At 41.2% G+C, this 27,856-nt stretch overlaps 1 protein-coding gene across 3 annotated transcripts in view; it reads left to right on the top strand.

Annotated features, from left to right (window-relative positions):
• LOC131684135 (uncharacterized) overlaps positions 1-27,856 on the top strand; it is a 385,715-nt gene that overhangs the window by 78,120 nt on the left and 279,739 nt on the right. For all 3 annotated transcript variants that reach the window (XM_058966716.1, XM_058966715.1, XM_058966717.1), the window contains exon 2: positions 619-4,534. In XM_058966716.1, the coding sequence (XP_058822699.1) occupies positions 677-4,534 (3,858 nt within the window). In that variant the 5' untranslated portion in view covers positions 619-676. The remainder of the gene's footprint in view (positions 1-618; positions 4,535-27,856) is intronic.

Here is a 27,856-nt window from a genome sequence, read left to right as displayed (position 1 = left end):
CTACTTGGGAGATACCGTCGTTCCACCACATTCTTCATGTATTCTGCTTGTAGTGTTTTAACCATTATATTCAATGGCACGTCTTCTAGTCTTGCTCTATCTGAGTATGCCGTACTACTCGAGTACTGGGGAGGGTACCGTAAGAGCGACGTGTTGCAACATACTTGAAGATTTCCGCACGGATATAACGGAAATCGAGAATTTACACATTCGCCGAAAGACACTGCTACTTTCCCATATCATTAACAAGTTCTGGCGTTCTGGTCTTGTAATGATGCTCAGAGTACAGGCTTGCAGCCGGGTTTGCTGGAATACATGTTTTATTCTTATTCAGATAATATAATAAGTTATGTCAATATAACAATATTTAACATTTCAATTATTACCGAACCTATATTCTAAATTATGATCATTTGTACTTAAAACTTCGACTTATAAATATTTCACGTTGTGGTTATAGCATATATGCAGCGGTTTGGTGCCGAAGTCTGTTGAAATATAAGGTCACTTTTGCACCGGGATGAAGTAACAAGCATTGATTTTGCTTCAAGTAGATTTAAACATTTCGTTTTTAGCAACTCGTTAATTTTCAAATTTGCTTTTTCCTCTTCATTCCAGATTCAACCGATGCCTGCAGTAGCGATGACCCGATGCACGCCCTGAAAACCCGACAGCAATGGAAACTATCAAAAGTCTGCTGCTGCAATCGACAGCCACCAGTACCAGCTTCGATGACCTCCTTAAGGATTACCAGGTGCCATTCCGCATCAATTCCGCTAGCGACACACTTTTGAACTCAACCCCCGGTCCCACTGCCACCGCCACCAGCAATGCCGATTTCATTGCACCACTGCCGAGCTGCAAGCAGCCACCTGTTATCGTGGGGGTGGCAGTGAAGCGAAACCTCAAAAAGCAGGACCCAGCGGAGGAGGAAAACCTAGTAATAACACCAAGAACAGCAGACACCACCAGCCGAAGCCAGATCGATACGCTGGAAAAGTGGCACAATGACATATTTGATTTGGGCAGGGACAGCAGCAGTTGCAGTGACAGTCGAAGTAACGATTGCAACAATAACTCCAATCAGCTGCTGGTGGAGGTGGATGACGGCGAAGGGGATCTGATTGATTTCAGTACCGAGATTGAGGTAGTTCCTTTGCTATCTCAGCAAGCTGGGAAGCCGAAAGTGAAGAAGGTGACGTTTCGGTTGGACGATCTACTGTTTGGTGGGGAAGAGGAAACGGAACATGCTGGCAGTGGGGGTGACATTGAGGAGTTGATAAATGATGAAAGAGAATGTGCAATAACAAAGGAAGGTGAATGGGATGTAAGCGATACCGATGGAAGTCGTTGGGGGTGGCAACGGGTGGCAGTTGCTTCCACTGGTGGTAATGAAATATCAACAGAGACTATGCAAACAGATGACACTGTTTCTATTGCGGACGGTAGTGGTCACGCTGCCAGTGTGCGAAAAGTGATAGAAGAAAAGGAATCGGTTGAGTGCGCATGCCCGTCATCACATTACGATGGTCGTGAGCGTCATCATCATCATCATCAGCATAGTCAACATCGTCGTCGTCATCGCGACAACTGCCAGCATGCACAGAGCGGAGCCTCGGATGGACCAGAATCTCCCACCACGAGGGATTGCCCTTCCGTGGAGCAACCGACTGCCATAGCGATAAACAGTACAAACACACTGATAGAGCTGAATTCCGACACACCGTCATGGGAGAGGAAAATCGACGAAATTCCAGAGGACCTCTCAGGCGTTGAGAGTGCACGATGGCAGAACGCATGTGCAGAAACTGGCAACACAAATCGCCCCAACGTTGATGGCAGAAAGTCGTTGGTTGTTTCCAGCACCAGCCGTAAAACGATCGATGTCAGCAGAGACGGCGAAGACCGCGAGGACGAGGGCAACATTGTTGATATTCAGGATGAGCACGTTCAGCGGGCTGGCATCACTGGTGGGTCAAGTGCCGTTCGGCTGGGCCGAACCAAGCACGAATGCTGTGTGGAGCCTTCAGGAATCGATGAAACGGATTCGAGCCAGTGTAGTCTGCAGCCAATTGCCAAAGAAGCAGAAAATGTTGTAACATCAGTACCTACTGGTATTGAACAGCTGGAATTTGGGCCAAAAAATCCTCCAGATTCGCATCAGTTGTGCGAAAAATCGATTCAAGTTCCGTCGCCATCCCATCGAACGGTGAATAGTGTAAAATCCAGTGGTCGACGTGTTGGGAAAGAGGTTCACTTTGACCAACAGGATAACTGCTACCAGAAAAGCTCGGACAGTGAGAGTGAAAATTATTATGGCACTGGTTCTCCGCCCCCACCTCCACTGGTGACACCCAACGGAGTATCACCATCGTATGGCCTAAATGTGGAAGTTACCCTCAATGCTCATATCAGTGTTCATGGATTAAGTGATTTTGGTTTTTTCTCCGCTGGTGACAGATCTGGTCCAGGCGGACCTTCCCCAACGGACGAAAAGATCCTAAAGGACTGCGCCACTAATACCACCAACAGAAACAACAACAGCAACGTTGCCCCATCCAGTGCGGACAGTGGAATCATTATTATCGACGATGATGTCGAAGATAGTGGTGGTGAAAGTGGAAGTGCTACTGCTACTGTCGAGTCCCAAATCTGTGAGCCTCTGCTAGTGCTAGACGATAGCCACGAGAAGAAATCTGCGGGACAGTGTCGCGACCAGGATACTCAAACCTTTATCGGCAATTTTGTGCAGCCCAAAAGTACCAGTGAAATCAGTGTGCAAGTGTGCGAAAATGGCGATTCTGACCTACGAAATTTCGACAGTCTCGATTCAAGTGTGAGCGAATCGGCAATAGACGAGCGGAAGGATCTGCGTTTCCTGACGAAAAACACTGAACAATATTTACGACCCCCGTTGAAATTCCTCAACGAGAAGCACGAGTGTTTCGAGGCAAGCAATCGTTTGAAACGTCTGGAGGAACGTTTTCGTGGATTTGCATACACGAAAAAGTTATTACGTGAATCGTTAACCTCATCCGCTGCGGGACCAGCACAGAATTTATCATCCTCGTTGAGCTCACTGTCGACGCTGTTGGCAACCAATACAAACGCAGCATCCGTACCGTCGTCAGTGCCAGCATCATCAACCCCGTCACTGACAGCTGCTGCCAGAGCAGAGCAGGAGCAGGAGGAAAATTATTATTCTGGCCGCAGTTTTGTGCCATCACGGAAGACATCGTCCCTAAACTGTCTGCCAAAGGATAATCCCCAGCTGAGCCAGCGGTCTAAACCAAAAGTTCCCCTTTTGCCACCGCTATCCTCATCATTATTGTCACTCTCGGCATCGTCCCTACTTTCCCTTTCCTGTATCGATCTCGAACGAAAACAACGACAGCAGCAGCAGCAGCTCAAAGCCCATCCAGATTACAACCATTTTGTCAACGACGACGACGACGACGAAAACAATTATCTGCCATCTTCTGATCCGACCAACGATCCGGGGACAGCAGCTCTATTCAAAGCGACATCGCTGCCATCTCTGCTTCCCCAGTATCTTTTCCCAGCACCTCCTCCGCCTTCGCGAGCGCCACCAAGACCGCCGCGTGCACAGGAAGTACCTCGGGAGACCCGTAAATCATTTGCACCATTATTCTCGTCTGCGACGAGAACGAACACAAAAGAATCGTCTCTCCCTGGGGATCGCAATGGCACTAATGAATCTGCTGGTTGTCCCCCAAAGTTTGTCCCTTCTTTGCCGCTGAAACATCCTATTCTCGCGGTCGAACAGTACCGGCCCAGTTTGGGAACGCCGGAATCGAGTGTTGAATCGGAAGAGATCTGTACCATCTTCCCGGGGGGTAAGCCACGGATCGAAGATCCGCTCGAAGTAGTGGAAACAGTGTATCGTGTGTCCGAGGAGGACGAAGACGAAATCGTTGAATTAGGTGAAGAAGTAGAGGAAGAGGAAGAGTTTGGTGCTCAGCACAGTGAAAGTGAAGAAAATCAAGAATTTTTTAACCTAGAGAAGCTCCTAGCGGCTGATCCGTACACCAACTGTGAGTTCGACACCCGGCACCTGAGCGAGTACGAACCGACGGTCTACCAGATCAGGTACTGCTATGACGAGCTCGAGGAGGAGCTAGAAAACGAAACCGGAAGTGTCGGTGGTCTGCTGATCGGTGGCGATTGTGAGCGGGCCAGTGTCAGTGTTAGTGACGAAAACGGTTGCGAGTGTGTGATCGAGGCGGTTCCGATTTATCGCACGCTGCCGCTCGATATGCGCGAAACGACGGGCACCCTGCGGGGGTTGCTGAAGAAACCGAACCGGCCGCCACCGGTGCGCAAGAATCGGGTCGTGTTCGACGAGACGCGCAATGAGTTCTTCGAGGCCGACTACATCATCCTGATCCGGGAGGACTGCCCGTACGACGAGGAGGACGAGGAGCCGTGCACCTGCGGCGAACACGAGCTCGTTCGAATATGTTGTGACGAAGGCTGCAACTGCGGCTACACGGACGACGGACGGACGCCACCGGTGAGTGTGTTTTTGATTGTTTGTTGGGTGCTGGGCATTGGCATCGTTTGATGTCTGAATTATTGCTGCATTAGCTGATTTTATATTGCGATACGCTTCAGTAATTTTCAGCAATAAAATGCATCCTGTTTATGAGATTTGAACATTTTTAGCATTTATTATAAAAATTTGAAAATGCAGTATTTATATACTATTTATAGTTATATAACTAGCAGGATCAAGGGAGATTCGTGGAAATAAAAATTAGTGGGGTCTGAAACAAAACACTGACCATCTCCATCATTTTCACGCTTGATGGAGACGCATTGTTGTTTCTAAAGAAACGAGTAAAGTTCGTATTAACACTGTTCGACACAAAAACTCAACTCAGTATTTTCGTTTATCTCTAGTACGTCAGGGTAGATTTTCATAAGCATTTGAAGAATTTTTGAATCTTCATTAACCAACCAGTGGGACTGCTAATTAGAAAATAATCGCTAAAGTTACATAAATGCTCAAAAACAATTTTTACGGTCTAGATTGTATCCTTTCGAAACCGTCAACCAAACTTCAGTACTTTCGAACAAGTTTTACAACAAAAACCTGTTTTAATCCACCTAATAGGTATGACATTATCTTTCGAACTTTGCTAGTTCCCCGAAAATATCAAGAATCGTCATAGGTGGCCAATATTTTTTTTTGATTATAGAGGTTTTAACCTTAGGGTCATTCGCCTAAAGAGAAATCTCTTTAGAGGAATCTCTAACCCCATGTACGGGGTCGGGAATTGAACCCAGGTGAGCTGGGTACAAGGCAATCGATTTACCAACTACGCTATCTCCACCCACCTAAGTGGTGACCAATATGGCCAAAACTACTTTGATTGATCTTTAGGGATCTAGGCCCGCTAATCCAAGTAATGTTAAATCCGTTTCAATATGCATTGCATCATTTGGACATCTTCATGTTTCATTTTTTTATAGGAATTTGCTGTGTGGCTGCAGTCTTCAACATGTAATTCCGGAACCGGAAGTAGGATCAACAAAAAATACAATAGCAGCTTGTCTGAGCGTTAGAACCGTTCATTTTAAGCTAAGTTTGTGCAAATCGGCTCAGCCATCTCTGAGAAAATTGAGCGGCTTTATTTAACACACACACATGCACCCACAGTCTCGACTGCGGTCTCGACGAATTGAATCGAATTGTATGTGACACTTGGCCCTCTGGGACGCAAATGCCAGGTCGATTTTTGAAGTGATTTCCTAATATGTATACAAGAAACCCAAACATCATTTATATTTCCAAGCCAAACTAATGTTACATCGGTATTGTAGAGTAGACTTCGTAACGACGTATTTGATTGACCGATTGATTTGAGATATCAACTAACGGATCTGATTTTTTCACATTTGGACGAATCTCAAGCTGAAAAGTCCATATAAGTAACAAATAGTGTTATAAGTTAAATTAAATTTTTAAATCATCAATCTTTTCCTAATACACTAGTTATAAGTTATAACTATTGTATTAGGAAAAGATTGCAGATTTAAAATAACTCATTTGCTCCTTTTATAAACTGGCTGTCCAGAAATGGACGAAAGCAAACAGAACAAAATCTAATATGATTTTTAATTATTCGAGTTGTTTGAAACACCCAAAGAACATCAATTTGAAAGAACAATGTGAACAATGGACTAGTTCGCTATGGACGTGTGTGGCAAAGATCTATTTTGCGGAGAGTACAGTCGCAATGAGACGAGAAGGTATTTATGGAACATTGTTGTCATGTTGTTGTACCATTACATTGTACGATTGATAGATTATAGTGAAGACCCGATTTTATCAGCCCACGATTTTGTCAGCCTCAAATGAAAATTGATAGTTAGTAGTTTGATGAGCTCTAGCAGACGAACCAAGTCGAATTCGAGTAAATTTTTTCTTGAGAATATTTCTTAGAAATCCTTAATAATAAAAAAATCCAAATTTTAATTTTATTTTAAATTTTGCGCTGTCTGACCCTATTAAGCGAAACTTATACTAAATAGTCGGAAAGAATTATGAAGCTATATCTAGGGACTAGAGAATAATATTTTAAGACCTTCGGTTGTTAAAAAGAAAGAAAAATATATGTCCCGATTTTGTCAATATCCCCGTTTTAACAGCCTAAAACTCACCAAAGAGCTGTTAAAAACGGATCTTCACTGTATTAGAATTGTCTAAAGTTGATGCAAGTTAAAGACTGTTGTCTAAAGTTGAGAAGTTAAAGACTGATGAAGTACTATCTCTGATAGTCGACACTAAGCTAACAAGGCATCAATACTTATTAATTTGCGCATAAGTAGTAGAAAGGATAGATTATAACAGAAGCGCTTTTTCTAAAGATACTATGGCTCTAAATTTTCGTAACTTTCTCTACCCAGTAATCTCTAGCTAATTAAATGTCCTTAAAATGTAAAAAAATGTTATACCTAAATCGAAAATACAGCTAAGAAATCAACCGAATTGAGGCTAGTCTAAACACAAAATTAATAAAATCATCGATTAAAACAAACAAACGATACCGAGTATGTAGAAAGAGATGGTGTGAAGGGAAGTTGAGAGGGGGCTGATGGAGTATGCAACACCCAACCGCATATTATACCCTCCATTTGAGATTTGGTTTATGAAAATCGGTTATCGAGTAATCGATGTGACTAATTCTGGAATACGTCCAGTAGGGCATCGCAAAAAAAATTTTTTTTCAATTCTCAAAAGCGGGGCTCTCATATTGTGACAAATGTCAAAGTAAGCTCAGATGCCAAATTTCATTTGGACAATTTTAGACCCCCGCCCACTTCCCTTGAAACTTTTTGAAATTGGTAGTATGGGAAAATATGGAGGAAAAATACATTAAATGCTATAACTTTTGAAGTAGCAATCAGAAAATTACAATTTATACCTCTTTTGAAAGAAAATAGTCTTAGTATTTGAATTGGTATATTTTTGTTTCTAGGAAAATACGGGAAAGTGGGGTACTGGGTCATTTTGGCCCCAAAATCCCATATTTTTTTATGATTTTTCTGCTCCGTGATGCAAATCATACATATTTTGTAGTTTTCTAATGTGAAAAAATCTCAAAAATCGATCGGAGCCTTTTTGACCTTTGTCCAAATACGAGAAGTTGGGGTTAAATGGCCTTTTGTCATTCATAATAAACTTCATCATTTTCTCGTGCATATATCTCTATTATTCTTCACTCAATTTTCATAAATTATACCTTGTTGAACGTGGAGAATCCTTAGGATTATAACAAAAATAGATTCGCTACCGTTAAAATTCAGGAATATCAAATTATCTGACATATAGTGTCGATTCCACATTTTTATCATAAAATCGCACATATTAACTCCATTTAACAACAAAATTCTTATTTGATTTACTACTTTTAGTGTAAAATATGCTTAGGGATCACATGAAAAAACTTTCATTCCTGGAAAAATAGGGGAAGTTGAGGTATTAGGACAAATAATGAAAAAAATGAGATTTGTAGAGTAAATATCAAAAAGTTTGATGTTTCTGAATTTTAACTCTAACGCTTTTATTTTTGTTTTATTCCTCAGAATTTTACACGTTCAATAAGTTACATTTTATGAAAATTGATTGAAGAATAATAGAGATATATGTATGAGAAAATGATAAAATTTAATATGAATGACAAAAAGCCCTATAACCCCAACTTCTCGTATTCGGACTAAGGTCAAAAGAGTTCCGTTCGATTTCTGAGATTTTTTCACATTAGAAAAACTACAAAATATGTATGATTTGCGTCACGGAGTAGAAAAATCATTAGAAATATGGGATTTTGGAGCCAAAATGACCCAGTACCCCACTTTCCCGTATATTCCTAGAAACAAAAATATCTCCACTCAAATACTAAGATTATTTCCTTTCAAAAGAGGTATAAATTGTAATTTTCTGATTGCTACTTATAGCATTTAATGTATTTTTCCTCCATATTTTCCCATAGTACCAATTTCAAAAAATTTCAAGCGAAGTGGGCGGGGGTCTAAAATTGTCCAAATGATGTGAAATTTGGCATCTGAGCTTACTTTGACATTTGTCACAATATGAGAGGGGGGGGGCCTTTTGAGAATTCAAAAAAAATTTTTTCTTGCAATGCCCTAACGTCCAGAACCCGAGAATTCTGTCGATAGTGGACATTATATTCAAAGAATCTTTGATTGGCCATCAGTGATCTAGACTTGCAAATAGAAATAATGTGATCTAGATTTGCAAATAGAAATGGATTTATAACCTCTGAAGTATTACGATTGTGCCGGTTTATATGGGAAATTCCAATATGGTCGCAATAAACAACCTGTTACTCCGAAACCAAATGTCAGATGCGAATGAAATTCAATAACAGTCCATGGAAGTTATGTATTTTTCATTTGAAACCTAGTTTATAAAGATTGCTCAAGAATTCCTTGAGAAAAAGGTGTGAGATTAACTTTCGAACTTGGAAAGTACCTGGGGTATCAAGAACTGTCATAGGTGGCCATAGTGGTCAAAGCTGCTTAGAATGATCATTAGTGATCTAGACCCGTTAATCCGAGTTATGTTGAACCCTTTTTAATATGTATTACACCATGCGGAGATCATGGTGTTACCATTTTATATGGGAATTTGCTAGGTAACCGCACTCTTCAACCCGTAACTCCGGAAGTCCGATTAACAAAAAATTCAATGGCAGCTTATGGGAGCGTTATACCTTTCATTTGAAATCAAGTTTGAGCGATTCGGTTCAGCCATCTCCGAGAAAAGTGAGTGAGTTTTGAAAACACACACACATACACATATACACACACATACAGCCATTTGTCAATTTCGACGAACTGAGTCAAATGGTATACAAGACTCGTAGGGGCGGTTGTTTTTTATTCAATTCGTTTATTTGATAAGGCACGTTGCGTTTGCTTAAAGGTGCCAATTTTGTTTTGTTTTACATATTAAATTGCTTAAAACTAGGGTATTACATATTGATTTGTTTTAAATGAAACTAATGCGATTTTATAGCTATCTTATATATCTTCACAAGGGGATAATATCATTTTATGGCAATATGGTTTGACATTTTTATCAGTGAGATTATTGGAGCAAATAATGTTTAACTAAGGGGGACAATTTTTTACGACTATCTTAAAAGTAGGAATAACTAGAGGGCTTGATTGAATTTTGTAAAGATTCGTCATTAGAGTTATTTTTTTGTGGGTAGTAGAGTTGGACATTTTCAACGAGATTATATAATATAATAGTTAAAACGAGAAGAGACAGGAAGAGCCAAATGCTTCGTGAAGATATTGGGGGGGGGGGGGGCGTGCTAGGGGTGTTACTTCTGGGTATAAGAGTCAGGGGAGGGAGGGTAGACAAACATTGCAGGGAGAGAAAATTATTTCAGTGTCAGGCATCGCGAGATCAACGGATGGATTACAAACTCGGGTGGCCTTCATCAGGAGGAATCATGTACTGAGACGCCGGGTGGTTCTCCTCAAGATGGCAGGGGTTTTTCCAGACGATTTCGTAGTACGGCTCAGATGGTGGAAGAGGGCTCTGAGAATGATAAGGAAAATAAGAAGGGGCGGTTAGACTTGTATATTGATGGTTTTCACAAAGGTGTATATAAGGGACATATAGAGGACATCGCGGCTTGCCAGCACATCTCGAACCGGAACGTTGGTTGGTCTTCCTCGGGCCCGCAGGGTATCCATTAGCCGAGACCTGGCGGAACTGTACTCGGTGCACGCCCAGACAATGTGCTCGATGTCGTGATAGCCGTCGCCACAAGCGCAGATACTACTATCCACGAGCCCAATACGCTGGAGATGTGCATCCAGCGTGTAATGGTTTGCCATGAGTCGGGACACCACACACGAATGCAGTCACGACCCACATCCATCCCCTTGAACCAAGGTTTCGTCGATACCTTAGGGATTATCGAATGTAGCCACCTTCCTAGCTCCCAACTGCTCCACGAAGTTTGCCAACTTTCGAGGGTTCTCTGATGGGTAATACTGAAAAATTCGCTGAAGCAAATTGGTCTTTCGTAAACGTCTCCTTCTAAGGCACCCACCTTAGCTAAGAAGTCTGCCTTCTCATTGCCCGGAATGGAGCAATGAGAAGGGACCCATACCAAGGTAATCTGGAAAGAGTTGTCAGATAAAGCACTCAGTAGCTCCCGTATTTTCCCCAAAAAATACGAGGAGTGCTTTCCATGTTTCATCGAGCGAATAGCGTCATTGGAACTGAGGCTATCCGAAACGATGAAGTAATGGCCTGCGGGTAATGTTTCAATGACTCCAAGGGTATACTGAATGGCAGCTAGTTCTGCGGCGTAAACTGAAGCAGGGTCATTGAGTTTGTAGGAGGCGGTGAACTTTTGATTGAAAATACCGAAGCCAGTGGACCCTTCGAGGTTTGATCCGTCAGTATAAAACATCTTAGAACAGTCGACTTCTCGGAATTTATTATAAAAAATATTTGGAACCACTTGTGGGCGTATGTGGTCCGGAATTCCACTAATCTCGTCTTTCATGGATGTGTCGAAGAAAACAGTAGATTCAGAAGTATTTATGAAATGCACACGGTTGGGATTGTAAGAAGAAGGGTTAATATTCTGCGCCATGTAGTCAAAGTACAGGGACATGAAACGGAATTGAGCTCAACAAGCCTTTCGAAATTTTCAATCACGACCGGGTGCAAGATATCGCATCGAATGAGCAATCGATATGAGAGTTCCTAAAATCGATTTTTCAACGGGAGAACGCCCGACAGGACTTCGAGACTCATCGTATGGGTCGACTGCATGCACCCTAAGGCGATATGCAAACAACGATACTGAATTTTTTCGAGTTTGATGAAATGTATGTTCGCGGTGGAGCGAAAACAGAAGCATATGGCATCCCCAAGTACCTTTCGAGTCGAACCAGACCCCTAGATATTAATAGAAGCTGTAGTTGTGCTGGTTCACGCTTCCTAGAAAATACAACTAGCTCAGTTTTCTCCGTAGAGAATTCGATACCTAGCTTAATAGCCCAAGCAGACAAATTGTTCAAGGTATTCTGTAATGGTCCTTGTAGATCGACAGCTTTGGATCCCGTAACAGACACCACGCCATGGTCTGCAAGTTGCCTTAACGTGCAGGAATTGTCCAGACATTCATCAATGTCGTTGACATAGACATTGTCCCTGTTATACAATGAGCTTAGACATGAGCCCTGGGGAAGGCCCATGTAGCTAAATCGTGGTGGCGCAGCTTCTCTGAAAGAATGTTGATAGAAACTGAATCAAAAGCCCACTTTATATCTAGGAACACTGATGCCATCTGCTCTTTGCTAGCATAGGCCATTTGAATTTCGGTTGAGAGCAACGCAAGACAATCGTTCGTCCCTTTGCCTTTGCGAAAGCCAAATTGTGTATCTGACAGTAAGCCATTTGTTTAGACCCAATTGTCGAGGCGGGATAGGATTATTTTCTTGAACAACTTCCGGATACAGGATAGCATTGCGATCGGTCGATACGAATTGTGGTCGGAGCAGCCTCCGTTTTCCTGGTTTTCGGATGGCGATGACCTTCACTTGTCTCCAATCGTGTGGGACAATGTTACCCTCAAGAAATTTATTAAATAAGTTCAACAAGCGTTTCTTGGCAGAGTCTGGCAGATTAATTAACAAGTTAAATTTAATTCTGTCTGGCCCTGGGGCTTTATTGTTACATGACAAGAGAGCAAGTGAGAACTCCACCATCGAAAACGGTGTTTCGTTCGCGTTATCGTGAGGGGGCGCGGTGCGGTAGATCTTCTGTGTCGGGGCGGAATCCGGACAAACCTTCTTGGCAAAATTGAATATCCAACGGTTTGAATATTCCACGCTCTCGCTAGTACTGTTTCGGTTTCGTAAACGCCGGACCGTACTCCAAAGAGTGCTCATCGATGTTTCTCTCGTTAGTCCGTCGACGAACCGGCACCAGTAGCTACGTTATTCGGCTTTCATCAAACCCTTCATGCGCGTTTGCGCCATCGCGTACTGTCGGTAGCTAGCTGGCAGCCCGTCGTCCCGGAAGTTCTTATACGCAGCGGCCTTCTCCGCGTACACGTCAGAGCACTCTTTGTCCCACCATGGATAGGGAGGACACCCGCGTGAGTTCGCGTCTGGTACGCGTCTGAGCTTGAATCGCGGTATCGAGAATCAAGCCAGCCAGGAAACCGTACTCTTCCTCCGGAGGAAGCTCTCGAGTGCACTCGATTTTTTCGGATATCGCGGACGCGTAGCTCTACCAAACAATATTTCGTGTGAGGTCATACAAAACATTGATTGTATTCGGTGCTCCTGAAGTTAGCAATATTAATTACGATTGGCAGATGTTCGCTGCCGTGGGGATCAGAGACTACTTTCCACATGCAATCTAACCGCAGCGATATCGAGCAGAGGGACAGGTCTGAGGCGCTCGGACGCACTGGAGGGGCAGGAATCCGTGTCATTTCACCCGTATTCAAAATAGTCATATTGAAGTTGTCGCAAAGCTCATGGAGTAGAGTAGATCGATTATCGTCATGAAGGCAACCCCATGCCGTACCGTGGGAGTAAAAGTCACCTAAAACTAGCCTCGGTGTGGGGAAGAGTTCCGCAATATCGCAAAGCCATCGGTGGCTAACTGAGGCTCTAGGGGGGATGTAGGTGGAAGCAATGCAAAGGTCTTTGCCTTTAATTCTGGTTTGGCAAGAGACAACTTCAATGCCTGGTGTCGAGGGGAGGTCGATTCTATTGAAAGAATAGCACTTTTAAATCCCCAAAAATACTCCTAAGATTCTAAGAGTCGTCTCCATCCAAGGGAATAATGTAAAATCATGGAAGTGTAGGTCTATTTTTGAAGTAAGCCATGTCTCACATAGTGGAAAAGCATCGCATTTCAAGTTATTTAGTAAGATTTTTAAAGAATCGATTTTTGGGATGATGCTTCTGCAATTCTACAGTATAGCAGTGATTAAATCCTTGACCTCGTTCGATGACTTAGCCATCGAATGATACAATCGCTGAAAGGAGGGGCCGTTTCGCAGTGAACTGCATCAAGAATGTTTTTACTGCGGGGAGAAAGCTTATCAAGATGCTTTTAAGGGGGTCAGAAATATTTAAAGCTCTAAAATTACGGTCCACAATGTCAGAGAAATTTATTAAACCAGCGCTGTTTTCTTCCTCTGGCTGAGATATGGGAACACTTGGGCTTTTTGATGTTCCTGGAAGTGCTGGAAGCTCCTTTTCTGAGCTCAGGTTACTGAGACCGGGAGCAACTTGCTTTGGTTTTGCACCAGTACTTCCTTGAGCAGTTATTTTAGGAGGAGAGCATGAAGAGACACCTTCTGGGCTGTATGACGAAGCTTGTGAGAGGATATGTTCTTTCTTTTTCTATTGCTTCTAGGCACAGCAGAAGATGTTCTCTCTTGGGGTTCATCACAGTCGCCTTCGTCAGTAGACAAGTTGGTGTAGATGTGCGTAGAGACAGGTGTCGTAGCTATCCTAAGCATTTTTGCAAAAGATCGCTTAGAGCGTCCCTGAAGGGAACGCTTAAGATTCTCCTCGCGCTGTTTGTACGCGGGACATGAAGGGAGATCATGTGGGTTTCTCCCACATTAGAGACACTTTTAGACATCTCTTCCACAGGAATCATCCGCATTATTCCCACCGCATTTCCCACAACGGGCTTTATTGCTACAATGGGAGGCTGTGTGTCCCAGTTGTTTGCAATTAGTACAGTTCATGACCCTCGGCACAAAGAGGCGAATGCAAACGTTTGAACTCCAGGATCTTCACTGGCTTAAGCATGGGGTCTTTGGAACAGACAGTCCCACATTTTAGCAGGTCCTCGCAATTCAGACTCGAATCGGAAACGGCCCCACTGACTTCAACCCTATTAGCTTTAATATACACTCTGTACTCCTTCGTAAAGGGCCCGTAGCCAGCAATATAAACCACCCGGAGCTTATCAGGACGAATATTCGATATCTCTGTTACGGCCGAATACCGATCCGTCAGAACCCGAGAAATCTGCAACAGATTCAAACTTTTTTTTCTTTGGTCCGGAAGAAGATCACGAAGAGCCCGGTGGCCGAGCTTGGATATACTTTGAGCCGGGGAGCTGATTTTGTTTCGTCCATTTCACCTTGAGATAAACCGCCGTCAGGGGAAATCATTTGTATCTCAATTTCCCAAAACCAGGAGGTAATATCTTCGGATTTGTAGCAGCACTTCCAGTTGAATTATTTTTATTTTGTACCCCTGTTTGGGACAACTTAGAACCCTTACGAGGAAGTTCGGGTGAGTTTGGATTAGGTCTTTTCCTAGAGTTTCCAAGCGGAGCCAAAGAATGCCCCTCACAAGGGTCGTTAGAAGCATTATCGTCAGTTGGCAAGAGAGCGTATGGGTCCGCAGTTTATCCGCGCGAAGTTTGTACGTTGGGCATGTCAAAAGTGCAGGCGGACTCTCCCCACAGTAAACACACTTCTGAGCGGGCCTACTGCAAGTATCTTCCGCATGGCGTTCCCCACATTTACCGCACCGTTGCTGGCTGCTACAGTAGGTGGCCGTATGACTTAGCTGCTTGGAATCGGAACAATTCATGACCCGCGGTACAAACAGATGCACAGGTAGACGAGCTCCTCCCACTTCAACGTAACTCGAAAGTGCAGATCCGGCGAAGGTTACGCGAAACGAGTCTGATGGATAGTAATTCCCATCTTCGATGGACTTTGAATGCAATTGCTTGCATTCCAAAATCTTAACTGATTGGTGGTTAAGGTCCTTAAAGCGGCCAACCCCATCATTCATCAGATCATCGACTGACCCGCATCACATACCACACCGTCAATCTCGACATCACGAGAAGAAATGTAGACGCGATACTCCATCGTAAAGAGGCTATTGCTAACGATATCATTGGCCTGCTTCAAGTCAGTAACGGCTACGCGCAGTTTATCTGACTGTACCTTTTTAATCTCGGTTACGGCCGAGTCATGTTTTGTCAGCTCCCTTGACTCGGGGAGGGGGGGCTGTTTGACATTGGGGGGAAGTGGGGAAGGTGGGTCGGAGATAACTTCTGTCTCCGAATCAAATAGGTGTTCCTCTTCCCCAAAAGATTAATCTTTGGAGGGAGATCCTTCTTCTTGATCCATTTTGTTACGGGAGCAACACGCTCGACCGTACTATTTAACTTAAATAAAAATAAAAAAAATCAAAAACAATAACAAAAAAAATCGATAAGAAAAGTAAAAACCGATTTAATCCACCTAGCAGTGAGATGAGATATTTCTTACACATTTCACTATTGGATTAGTAGATAGAGAAGTAGGCACCCAACTAGAGGTGGGATGAAAACAGTTTCTAGTCTTGCACGAATAAAATCTCGAATAAACTGAATAAATTATAGAAATCAACAAAACGGCCGAAACAAAAAAGTAAAGCAAAATATGAAATAATAGGTTTTTAAAATCATAAAATGAGTAGAAAAATTAATGTAAATCAAAATTATCAAATACACGAATCAAATTAGATTAGGTTATTAAATAAAAATTAAGATTATATTTAGAAATAGTTATAAGATTAATAGAATTAATTGACTCATACTAACAAATTGAATGAAATAAAACGAATGACTGAACATGAAATGCATAAAATTAAAGATATGAATCAAATGAATAAAATAAATCAAATGAATCAAATGAATCAGATGAATCAAATAAATCAACTGAATCAAATGAATCAAATGAATCAAATGAATCAAATGAATCAAATGAATCAAATGAATCAAATGAATCAATTGAATCAATTGAATCAAATGAATCAAATGAAACAATGGTAAAAAGTTATAAATTAATAAAAAGAATTAAATTGAATCAAATAAATTATTTGGATGAAATGGTTAAGCTGAAAAAGTAGTCAGATTATTAAAATGAAGAAACTGAACAAAATGAATAAACTGGAAAAAATGAATAAAATGCATACAATGAACAAAATAATTTAAAGGAATTATATGAGTAAAATGCACAAAAAGAATAAACTGATCAGAGTGATTCCAAAGAATGAAACGAATAAAATAAGTAAAATGAACGCAGATGAACAAAACGAATAAAAAGATGCTGAATGAAATGATTAATTAAAAAGAAATAGTCATATATTTGAAGCTAAACACATTTTTGAATAAAGAAAATGAATAAACCGGATTGTACGAATTTGAGAACCATTGCACCAGAAAGTTTTGAAATGTTTTTGAAAATCTCATCTTCTGAGAAAAGGCTGATAAATATGCAATGGACTTTCTAGGGCTTCCATTTTTTTTGGTTTTATTCTTTTTGTTTTCATGCTTCTTTACTTGACGGCGTCGTTTTAAGATTAGCTGGTGTTTCTACTTTATTGTTGGACCTTGATTAGTTATCAGGAACCTGGAACGTTCAATTTGCTTTGGAATTCGAAGTTTACTTTTTGGTCACATATTCCCGAAAAAAAAGATTTATGTGCAGAATAGAATTTACTGGTCCAGTATTACTGGTCCAGTCCGCAATTGAAAATAGTAATGTGAGACAAGGTCACATGTGCTTTCAAGTCCCTAGAACAGAGAACGACAGGGAGAATGCGATTCGTGAATGAGACAGGTAGATATTTCAAAGTTTTTATTTGCATTGAGGTAAATAGTGTGAAATGTCTAGGCTATGTCGATAGCATAAAAGCTGTGCATTCAGTTGATTGCAATGCAGTCTCTTTCCATTCATCCTTATGAAAAAGAAATGGTTCAAACAACTCAGTATATCCAGATATAGACGACGATAAGTTAGAAGACACATTGTAGTGGCATCCCCCATCGAGAGTGGGTACTTTGGGAAACTTCTTTTCCTGGATCTAATTTGTGGATATTTTTGGTCTTTGATCCGTTATTTTTCATGAAAGTTCGTACCAATACAACGAATGTGCAGCTGATACAACTCATGGTTCATTCGCCTGCGCAACGTTCCGTCTTCCATCTGCACGCCATCATAGATGGTACGCAACACCTTTCGTTCGAAAACTCCAAGGGTGCGTTGGTCCTCCACGAGCATAGTCCAGGTCTCGTGGCCGTAGAGGACCATCGATCTAATCAACGTCTTGAAGATAATCAACTTCGTGCGGTGGCGAATTTTGTTCGACCGGAGTGTCCTCTAGAGTCCAAAGTAGGCACGATTTCCCGCTAAGATCCGTCTCTGAATTTCTCTGCTGTTATCATTGTCGTCGGTTACCAGTGAGCCCAAATACATGAATTCGTCGACCATCTCGATTTCGTCACCGTCAATCCGAACTCGGGTGGGAGGTTCACATTGTCGTCTCTAGAACCTCTTCCTCTCATGTATTTTGTCTTCGAAACGTTGATGACAAGTTTAATCCTGCTGGTTTCAGCTTTCAGTCTTTGAGCATATGTTTCATTCAAAATTCAATAGAGATACGAATAGTGTAAATATCACACGTGGAATGTCACATTTGAAAATGTAGCAGCAGACAAAAAATAGTTTTGTTTTCTCAAACCTTCGCAATTACAATTAATAAATATTTCAGATTGGCAGAAGATCTTATCACACAACTTAGAAATGGATACAGAAATAGGTAGATAGATGCGATAGAAGGGAGACAGAGAGAGAAAGAGAGAGAGAGAGAGAGAGAGAGAGAGAGAGAGAGAGAGAGAGAGCGAGAGAGAGAGAGAGAGAGAGAGATGGAGGGGGGGGGGGGTGTGAGGAATGATGGTTAATGCAGTGACATTATTTTTATAGGTATATTAATACGATATATTGATTTCTTACATTCTTATCATAAATAATGTAAGTAGTAATTTTTGCAATAGTGGTAATAATCTTGCAAAAGAGCTAAATCTTCGCTAGATTTTTGGGCTTCAAACATACAGTTGCTTTCGGTGACGCCACGAGTATAATTATATGAGAAGTCTTTTATCTCACTACTAGGTGAATTACTTTTTGATCTGTGTATTTATATACCATCCAACATCTCCCTCTTGATTGAATGCACTGCCTAATCCGAGGGATAAATACTGGAACTCACTGTTTCTTCATCAACACATTATTTTGTCTTTGAAGTGAACTTATATATTGATTTTTGAGAAATAGTTAATAAATTATAAAGGTAATTCACAAAATGTTTTCAACATCGAATTCCTTGAATCACGTAGATGTGTTTTCATACCCCGATATTCAAAATCGGTTTAGTTTTGCCCCTAAAACACCAGTAAAGCAATACTCTGTATGAAACAATCTCATTTTTAGTTAGCTGAAATTAGTAAGCGAGGACTAAAAATACAAAATGTTTAATATCTACGCCGCTCGTGCACGGATTGGGACAATCTATAGCTTGTTAGAAAGGTATTTTTACAAGCTTTCTATTAAGTTTGTGGGATTATACTGCTTTCTATGCAGTTTGTGGGATTATACTGTATTGTTCGAAAGTTGTTTGCAAAAAACCTGCTGTGTTTTGACAAAATCGCCCATATCTCAGAAAGTAGTGTCAAATAGCAATGTTAGGCCTTTCATTTGAAACTAATTTCATTAAGATCGGTTCAGCCATTGCTGAGATAATTACATGACATTTTGTACATACATACATACACACATACACACACACATACAGACATTGTCTCAATTTGTCGAGCTGAGTCGATTGGTATATGAGACTCGGCCCTCCGGGCCTCGGAAAAAGTTTTCAAAGTTTGAGCGAATTCTATACATTTCTTTTGTAAGAAATGTAATAATGAAACACTTCACCAGTTGGTTCCTGACGAGCTGGTAGGTGAATTGATCCTTCGTTTCTTTTATTCGTCATCCGCGTGACCTTCACACAGTAGAGAGCTGGTATAGCTGGTCTAAACAAAGCCGTCTTTTAGGTAAGAAATCTGTTTAGCACCGCACTACACGTTACGCGCGCGTGTAACGAACGAGCGCTCGGTTACGAATGACATATTGAACGTTATTACTAGAACAAACCTTAAAAATAGCATCCTAAATCTATGTCAATCTTCTAAGCCTATTTTTAAAATCATCGTTAGATACAGAACATTCAAAATAATCATACACACATTGCCCTTACGGCTTTATTCTGCCCATACTCGGTATACTGGAACTTAAGTCTCAAAAAGTTCCACGATCCTATGCTTCTGGGGGGGGGGACATTGATATTGACTTATGAGAGAATCTCTGGATCGTCAATTTCACTAGTCTGTAATTTACCCACAAAAACAGTCCTGACTATCTGCCGTCGTTTGGTTTCAATTCTGTTAATCCAAATCCTCTCGAAAGAAACTGGAGCTTCCGCAACAGACAGAACAAGTAAGAAATATAGAGCCAGCTGTATTTCTTACTTGTTTCGGCATTCCATTCTTATAACAAAACCGAAGTTTCTATTCGCATTTGCTATAACATAAGAGTAGTGATCTCTGAAACACATCTGCGAGCCTAGCAGAACTCATGATGACTGACATTTGCTCTACTGAATATCCAAAAGTATTGGTTTTTTCTGCCTGTGAAAGAGATCACCAAGCACTTCGATATGCTGAGAGTCAATAAATTACAAAATCATCTAGATGCCACTGAAGTGCAATACAATCTGCTGTGGATCGTACAATAAAAAAACAGTTCAAGATCGTTAGCGTATATAAGTATGCATCCTGGTGAGATGACATGGGAAATAGCATTACAGAATGGAATAATAACGGTCCGAGTTTGCTTGTTTGTGGTACACTTGACATATTGATAAAACTGTATGATTCATTATTCCTAAGCTTTACAGATAGAAAACGATCGACGATGATATCTATGTATATTGTGTTTACTTGGGATCTTTCTTCAAAATTTTTATGAAGTATGAATTGAACTGGATCAATTTGGTTACTCAAATGTTGGTCATATTAACGGTCATATTAAAGTTTTATAAGGTAAATAAGAGACAAATAATGAAATTGAGAGAAAAAAATCCTGTCACATCAACCAAGCCTGAATTAGATATCAACGAGAGCTAATCTTCTAGAATACGTAAAATACAGCAACAAAACTAGCTATCATAACAAACAGAGATCAAATTTAAATAAACATTTATTGTTGTTTATATTAAAATATGCTCAGCGTCCACAACAAAGATCCAATAAAATTCCTCACAGCGCTCTGCATATCTTGGAAATATTCTACTGATTTCAAGTTCATAAGTAAAACGGTACCACATTGAAGCTCCCACGTGTCAGGTGAGTAATGAACTACCAAACATATTGCACTGACGTTTCTGGCGAATAACTTCTGTCGGTCGGAAAGATTGGTGGGTAGCGTAGCAGGTCACATTTTTTTGTACCGTCGATACAAGGATAACGTAGCTATATACATAAATGTGTCGAGGTCAGAATACGTCAATTATGGTTTGCGTAGGATCCTTGCGGCTGTACATCTATCAATACATACACGTATGCGCGTGATTACGGCGGATCGGGCGGAATGTATCAATAAATTATATCTTCCGGCCACTGGAATGAGGACCCGGCATGGTGGAAGTTAAAGGGGGAAAAAACAAGACATGTCGGAAAATCGATCCGGTATGCTCCGCTCCGGGAGGACCAGAATCCAGCACACTGCAGCAAAATGAGCGTTTTTGTTAAATCGATGGTACTGTTTGGGCATGTCCGAACGGGAATATTACTTTTTCATGTTGTTTCGATTGTAAATTCGAGAGAAGTCAAACATCGAGCAAAATTACAGCAAGCAGACATCATATTTTTATGTCAGCATCGAATTGAAATCTTGTTTTAATGGAAATGTTTTTCAACTATGGCATCAATTATTGATCTCACTTCGCTATTCTTTCATAATTTGCGTTTCTCAGAAGATTTATTTTTTGTTTATTTCCAAAGAAATGCAATTCTACATTTATTTTGTTATCAACAAGAAATTTCTTTAGCTCAATGAGTGTTCGATATATTATCGTTACAGTTGAAACCTGGAAAATCTATTCAGCGACAATCGTTTTTTCTCTTGTTTAGTGCATGTTCATGAAGTCAGAAGTAGTGCGCTGTGTAGCGCAGCATTGTACGAATACAGCGCACTACTTCCGACGTGATTCTATTGTTTAGGACCAGAGAAAATACGATTTTCCAGCTTTCAACTGCAACCAGAATACTCTCACTGATAGCGTAAACAGTTTTATGTTTGATGTCACACAACAATCCTAGATAAACTATAGTTACAATATTCATAGTTACGCGGACACAAAAGTAATAAGAACACTGGCAGCTCTTATTTCAGGAAGAAAACACTGGAATCCCATGCAAATGTCCAAGCTGTACATGTACGGATATCAGAACGAATTCGACTATATGATGTGGTTTCATACTTGTACGAATATCTCTTGGTGTTACAGAAAAAAACATTGTTTATTTTCGTTTCTCTACGCTCGATAACACAAGGAAAGAGTAACATAATTATCACCAAAAACTTTATGCAAAAAAAATCAGTATCTCTGAAAATTCAGGATATGAAAGAATGGGCTTTCCCCTTTCATTTGAAACCAACATCAAAATAATCCGTCGGGGGCTCTAGAGCAACTTTTTTTAAGTTTTTTTTCGTGAGAACATAGATTTTACAAAGGAACTAGTGCATATTGCTGCACCTATATGGTGCTTTAGACATTCGAACAACACTAAAAGTGAGAATCTGATAGATAATTTAATTGTCTACAACTTTATTAACAACTAAAAACCGATTTAAAATTATCCGAAAAAGTTGTGTAATATTTTAATGAAGTCTAAGTCTAAGTTTGTTTTACAGAAGACCTAGTGGGTTGTAAGTCAATTCACACGCACTTTTTTTATTTGCCAAATGTTTAGTTGTGTTTAGTTTAACAGTGAATTCAGCGGAATTTCAGAGCTTGGAAAGTCTTATCTTTTAGCTGAAAATTATAATTCCAGATTCTACCTGATATAGGGTACCATTAATATTTTTTGGATGAGAAGCCTTATGTCGTTTTTGCTTGAAGCGAAACTGAGTCAGTTTCTAACCCCAACTTCTGTCAAAATGTATGAACTGACAGCGGTTGGGGTTAGAACCTGACTCAGTTTCGGGTTCAAGCGAAACGTCATTAGATAAGTGTTGACCAAACTAGTATGATATTAATATTTCTTTTCCAAGATAGTGAGTGATACCTCCCGCAGAAACAGCTTTTTCAATGATGTATGCCTTCTTTTTCATTTTTTCGATTGTTCTCGGGGATGACTGATAACTATTCTTGCATGAACCTCCTACTCTGTTAGCATCTTCGTATAAAATTCACTTATCCTGAACTTCAACCTTTATATTTGAACAAACTCACTGAAACTTTTAACACCATTGCAATATTTCACGGATTTAATTGCAACGCTTGGTTAAAAACGCTGGTTATCCGTTTTCAAAATTAACTCAATGTGACAAACAGTAAACAAAAAACTTTGAGGTTTTGGATCAATACAATTTTTTTGGGATATATTCGAGGATTTGTATGTATATAAGGTTTTTCTTGTACTCAAATCATATTTTGTTTTCAATAGTAATAAATTTCGCATAATTTACGATCAATTTAGTAGCGATTTCTCGCATAATTGATAGGAAATGGCCGTAAAATCCAACTGCCACAATATACTTTGCGGAGAAAATTTGAATAAATCGTTTCACGCTAACCACTAATTTGGACAGTTACTGCTGTGGTTTGCGTTCAATTAGAAACGGTGTGTCCCAACATTTCGTCTTGAACGGAATTATAACAGCTGACTTAAACGATCATAACCTGAATTATGCGACGTATGGTCCTTTCTAAAACAGAAATGTAAGCAAACCCTTGTAACCAAGCAATACCTTCCGATGAATGGTTGTTCCATCGAACCTATCGGGAAAGATTACAAACTTGAACCAAAAGCACGAATAGTTTTCTGTCTCTGTCAAACATCCTAATTTTCAGAAGGTCAATTAGAATTGTCAACGAAGAAGTTTTAATGAATCTCGTCAAATATTTTCATGCCACTAAACCCAATTATTTTTTTTAGCAATGAAATAAGTGCGAGAAAATATATGCCCATACCACTAGGCCTCGTGTGAAACTATCTTAGATATAACTTTGTTAAAATGTTAAACAACTTTTCCGGGTGATTTCAAATCAATTGTAACTTGTAGACAATTAAATTTTCTATGAAATTCTCACTTTTAGTTGTTTTTGTTATTTATTAGGGACACTTTACACCAAGAAGTGGTGCAATCGTGCCGGAAAAAAATTTACCTGAAAATTTTTAGGAGCGAGCGTTTGTATGACGGCATATCCTCCTCTGCTTACAAGTCCCATGCCGTAGAGAAGTCGCGAAGTAACAATTGCGGACCCGATTTGAAGTAAAGAAGCGCGTTGACCAGCTTCCCAAGTAGCAATTGTAACTTGCTGGAAGTTTGAGATGTTCTACAATTGCAATACAATAGGTTTTCACATGTGATGTGTTCGAAAAATAATTTTAAGCATATTTCAATTGATTGTGTATCATTCGCTAGTGATTTGCACTATACGTCCGTGATAAACCTCTTAGTAACATGATCTAAAACACCATTATCAGTTGTGAAACTGTTCAGAAACAGTGCTACAATAAGTTGCACAATTACTTGAGAAATTCAATTGAACGACAAAGTGTGTTACTTGGGTTGGCACCGATCATCTTCAAGATACGCAGCCTGGATTCACACGTCTTTTACGTCTTCTTCGTCATTTTATAATGCGCTTTAAAGTTGAGCGATCGGTCGAGAGTAACACCGAGGGTTCTCAGTAGCGTTTGTGTCGGAACGGCTAGACCATCTACCTTTATTGCCTACATAGGTTCACGGCGCACGTTAGGACTACAATAGAAGATGCTGGATTTCTTTGCAGATATCGTAAAGGGCGAACACGAAATTATTGCGACACCGAAAATGTCATGCCACTTTTCTTATAATGTTTAAAATCAAACCAAAATTTTAGGGTAGTTTTATGCATATTTTTACTTCAAAAATCAAAAGAAAAGTTAATCGATGGAGCCTTGAGTGTAAAATTGAACGCATTTTCACTTGATGGCCTCCATCAAAGTCTTTACAGTGTCATCCGGTACCAGTTTCTCAGTTTTTTCCATTTTCTTAACAGGTCCTTCTCGCCTTTGACTGTCTTCTTGCTCTTCCGAAGTTTCCGCTTCATCATTGCCCAGTACTGCTCCACCGGGCGCAGCTCCAGACAGTTAGGCGGATTCATGCCCTTTGGAACAAAATGGACAGAATTGGCCTCATACCACTCCAGGACACTTTTAGAATAGTGGCATGATGCCAAATCTGGCCAAAATAGCGGAGCTTCGTCGTGCTGCTGCAAGAACGGCAAAAGGCGCTTCTCGAGGCACTCAGATTTGTAGATCTCGCCATTTACTGTGCCCTTTGTCACGAAAGGTTCACTCCTCAGTCCGCAAGAGCAGATGGCCTGCCAAATGAGATATTTGGAGGCGAACTTCGACATTTTATTCTTCTTAAATTTATCGTCCACATAGAACTTGCTATTGCCGGTGAAAAACTCTAACCCCGGAATTTGCTTAAAATCGGCTTTTATAAACGTTTCGTCGTCAATCACACAGCAGCCATATTTTGTCAGCATCTTCTTGTAGATCTTCCGTGCCCGAGTTTTAGCCGTCGATTGTTGCCGCTCATCGCGGTTTGGGAAGTTCTGTACCTTGTATGTATATAGTCCAGCTCTCTTCTTTGCATTCTGGTCGTAGCTCTGCGACATGCCGATCTTTTTAGCCAAATCACGGCTTGAGACGTTGGGATTTGCTTTTATCATCCGCTTCACCTTTCCCTCCGTCTTTTTGTTCTCCGGTCCTGGTTTTCTTCCAGCTACTTTGCCGTGGTCCAACGTCAACCGCTCCTGGAACCGCTTCAACACTCTGGAGACGGTTGCATGGTGAATGTTCAACATTTTTCCCAACTGCCGGTGCGACAGGTCAGGAAATTCCAGGTGTTTGGAAAGAATTTGTTCTCTCGACTCGCGTCGGTTCACCTCCATTTTCGTTGAATCGAAAAACACGACTTCGAGTTATGCCCTGTTGAATGTGTCGCAATAATTTCGTGTTCGCCCTTTAAATCCAACACTTCTCGACCATTTTTCGACGGCTTTCGCTGCGGATTGAAGTATTCGAAGGAGTGGCTGATCTTTCTTCCCCCATACTAGAAGCAGAATGTCGTCAGCGTACAGCAAGATCTGTACGGAATTCGGTACCACACGAAAGATGGGTTGAATAACCACGAGAAACAGTCTAATCTTGAGCACTGAGCCCTGTGGCACACCATTTTCCAGCGGATGTGCTGGTGACAAATACCTCTCCACGGTAACCTGGAACGTTCTTTCGGCCAGAAAACTGTTCAGGATGTTCAACATTCTTCCACAGATCTGCCATTTCTAGGATGCTATATTTGCAGGTGGTGCCGTATGCCTTAGACACATCCAGCGAAGTTATTAGGCAGTGCTAGTCACGATCCGGTAATGATCTCTCCAACTCCGCAAAGTACGTGTCGGTGCTCCTGCCAGACCTAAAGGCATGTTGTCGTTTGTCAAGACGCCCGTTCGACTCTAGTTCGGTGGTCAACCGTCTATTCGTTCGAAAACCTTCGTCATACAGCTCGTTAAGGTGATTGGATGGAAGGCAGCTGGACCCACGCACTCGAATTTGGCTTTGGAATTGGTACGATTATTCCAGTTCGCCAACAGGGTGAAAATACGTCACTACGTATTCTGTTGAAGAGTTCCAGCATGGCAGTTTTCATCGACAATGGCAATCGCTGCAGCATTGGATAACAGATGCAGTCCGGTCCTGAAGAGCCACTTTGTTCTCTGTCGAGTGCCCACAGCAACTGATGCAGAGCGAAGTCCGAATTGTAAATATCATCGGTATCTGACGAGAAGTTTATGCGGTTTCGTTCGGCCTCTGCAACAATGATGAATAGCTGGAGGTTGCGGATCTTTCGCTGTAGTGTTGCGGCAGTTCTTCAGCTACTTCTTCTGGCTTATCCGTGTAACCACTGGACCGCTTGATTACAGTTGGGTGGTGTTGGCGTTTCCCTCTCAACGTGTTCACTGTCTGCAACATCTCCGACGCAGTTGAACTTGGAGATATCTTCGTAACGAAGTCTTCCGATGATCTTTTCTTACCGTCATGGATAGACTTTCTCAGTGCCACCCGTGATTCTTGAAAGCTTTACAATGCATTCGCTTTTCGTGGGTCCTGTGCTGGTATACGCTTCAGTGCTCTAGGTATTTTTCTCCGTTTTTAATGGCTGCTTTCACCTCCGGACGCCATCACGGAACTGCTTTTGGACCGACTCTGCCGGTAGTGCGAGGTATTGCGGCGATTGCTGCTCTAATCAACCGGTCAACGAAACGGTGGATTGATATTTCAACGCCTGGTCGAATAGTGTTGGCGGTTAATCGCTCGTAGGTTGTCCAATCTGCTTGGTCGTGAATCCATTTCTGTCTTTTCGTTGGGATAGTCGACCGTCCGGGAATATAAACGAGAATGGGAAAGTGATCACTGCTGTGGGTGTCCGGAAGTGTTCGCAAACAAATTTCGAAGCCATCGATTCAGAGCAGATCGAGAGGTCAATAGCTGAAGTGACAACGGTAGCTGGATCAATCCGGGTGTGCGATCCGTCGTTGAGGATGAGTAGTTTTTCCGATAGCGTTTTCTCGGCGATAAAGTGGCCTAGTGCGGTAGATTTCCTGGAACCCCATCAAATATGGTACGTGTTTTGGTTTTGCAGTAGGTCAAGATTAGCGCTGGCGTATTGACTCTTTGGTCGGCTTCCTTTCGTGTAATTCGTTGTACACGAATCACTCCCTGACTTATAATTTACTGTAGAACATCCTTCTCTTCCATATCAATCAAATCGTAGCAGGAAATTACGCATCCCAACGAACAATGTAAGCTTAACAAACCTTTGATACGAAAGAATAAGCTGCACAAGACCTGTACAAGCAATAATTCAGCTAAATTGTTTGTTGGGATCTGCTTACGTTCAGATTCGGATGAGCTTCAACCACAACTTCAGTGCCGTCAAAAAACTGTTTCATTTTCTGCAGTTTAGCAAGTTTGGCAGGGTGCGGAACTCGAAGGGTGTACCGTGACCCTTGAGCTTCGGTATTCGCACTTTCAATTGGACCTCCAGGCTCCAGCGACAACCTCAACCGATTTGCCATCTTGGTAAAGGTACACCGTCTTTGCTGGTTAACTGCA

The sequence above is a fragment of the Topomyia yanbarensis genome, chromosome 2 (genome assembly GCF_030247195.1).
Source record: "Topomyia yanbarensis strain Yona2022 chromosome 2, ASM3024719v1, whole genome shotgun sequence".
NCBI lineage: Eukaryota > Metazoa > Arthropoda > Insecta > Diptera > Culicidae > Topomyia > Topomyia yanbarensis.
This window is presented reverse-complemented; position numbering and strand designations above follow the sequence as displayed.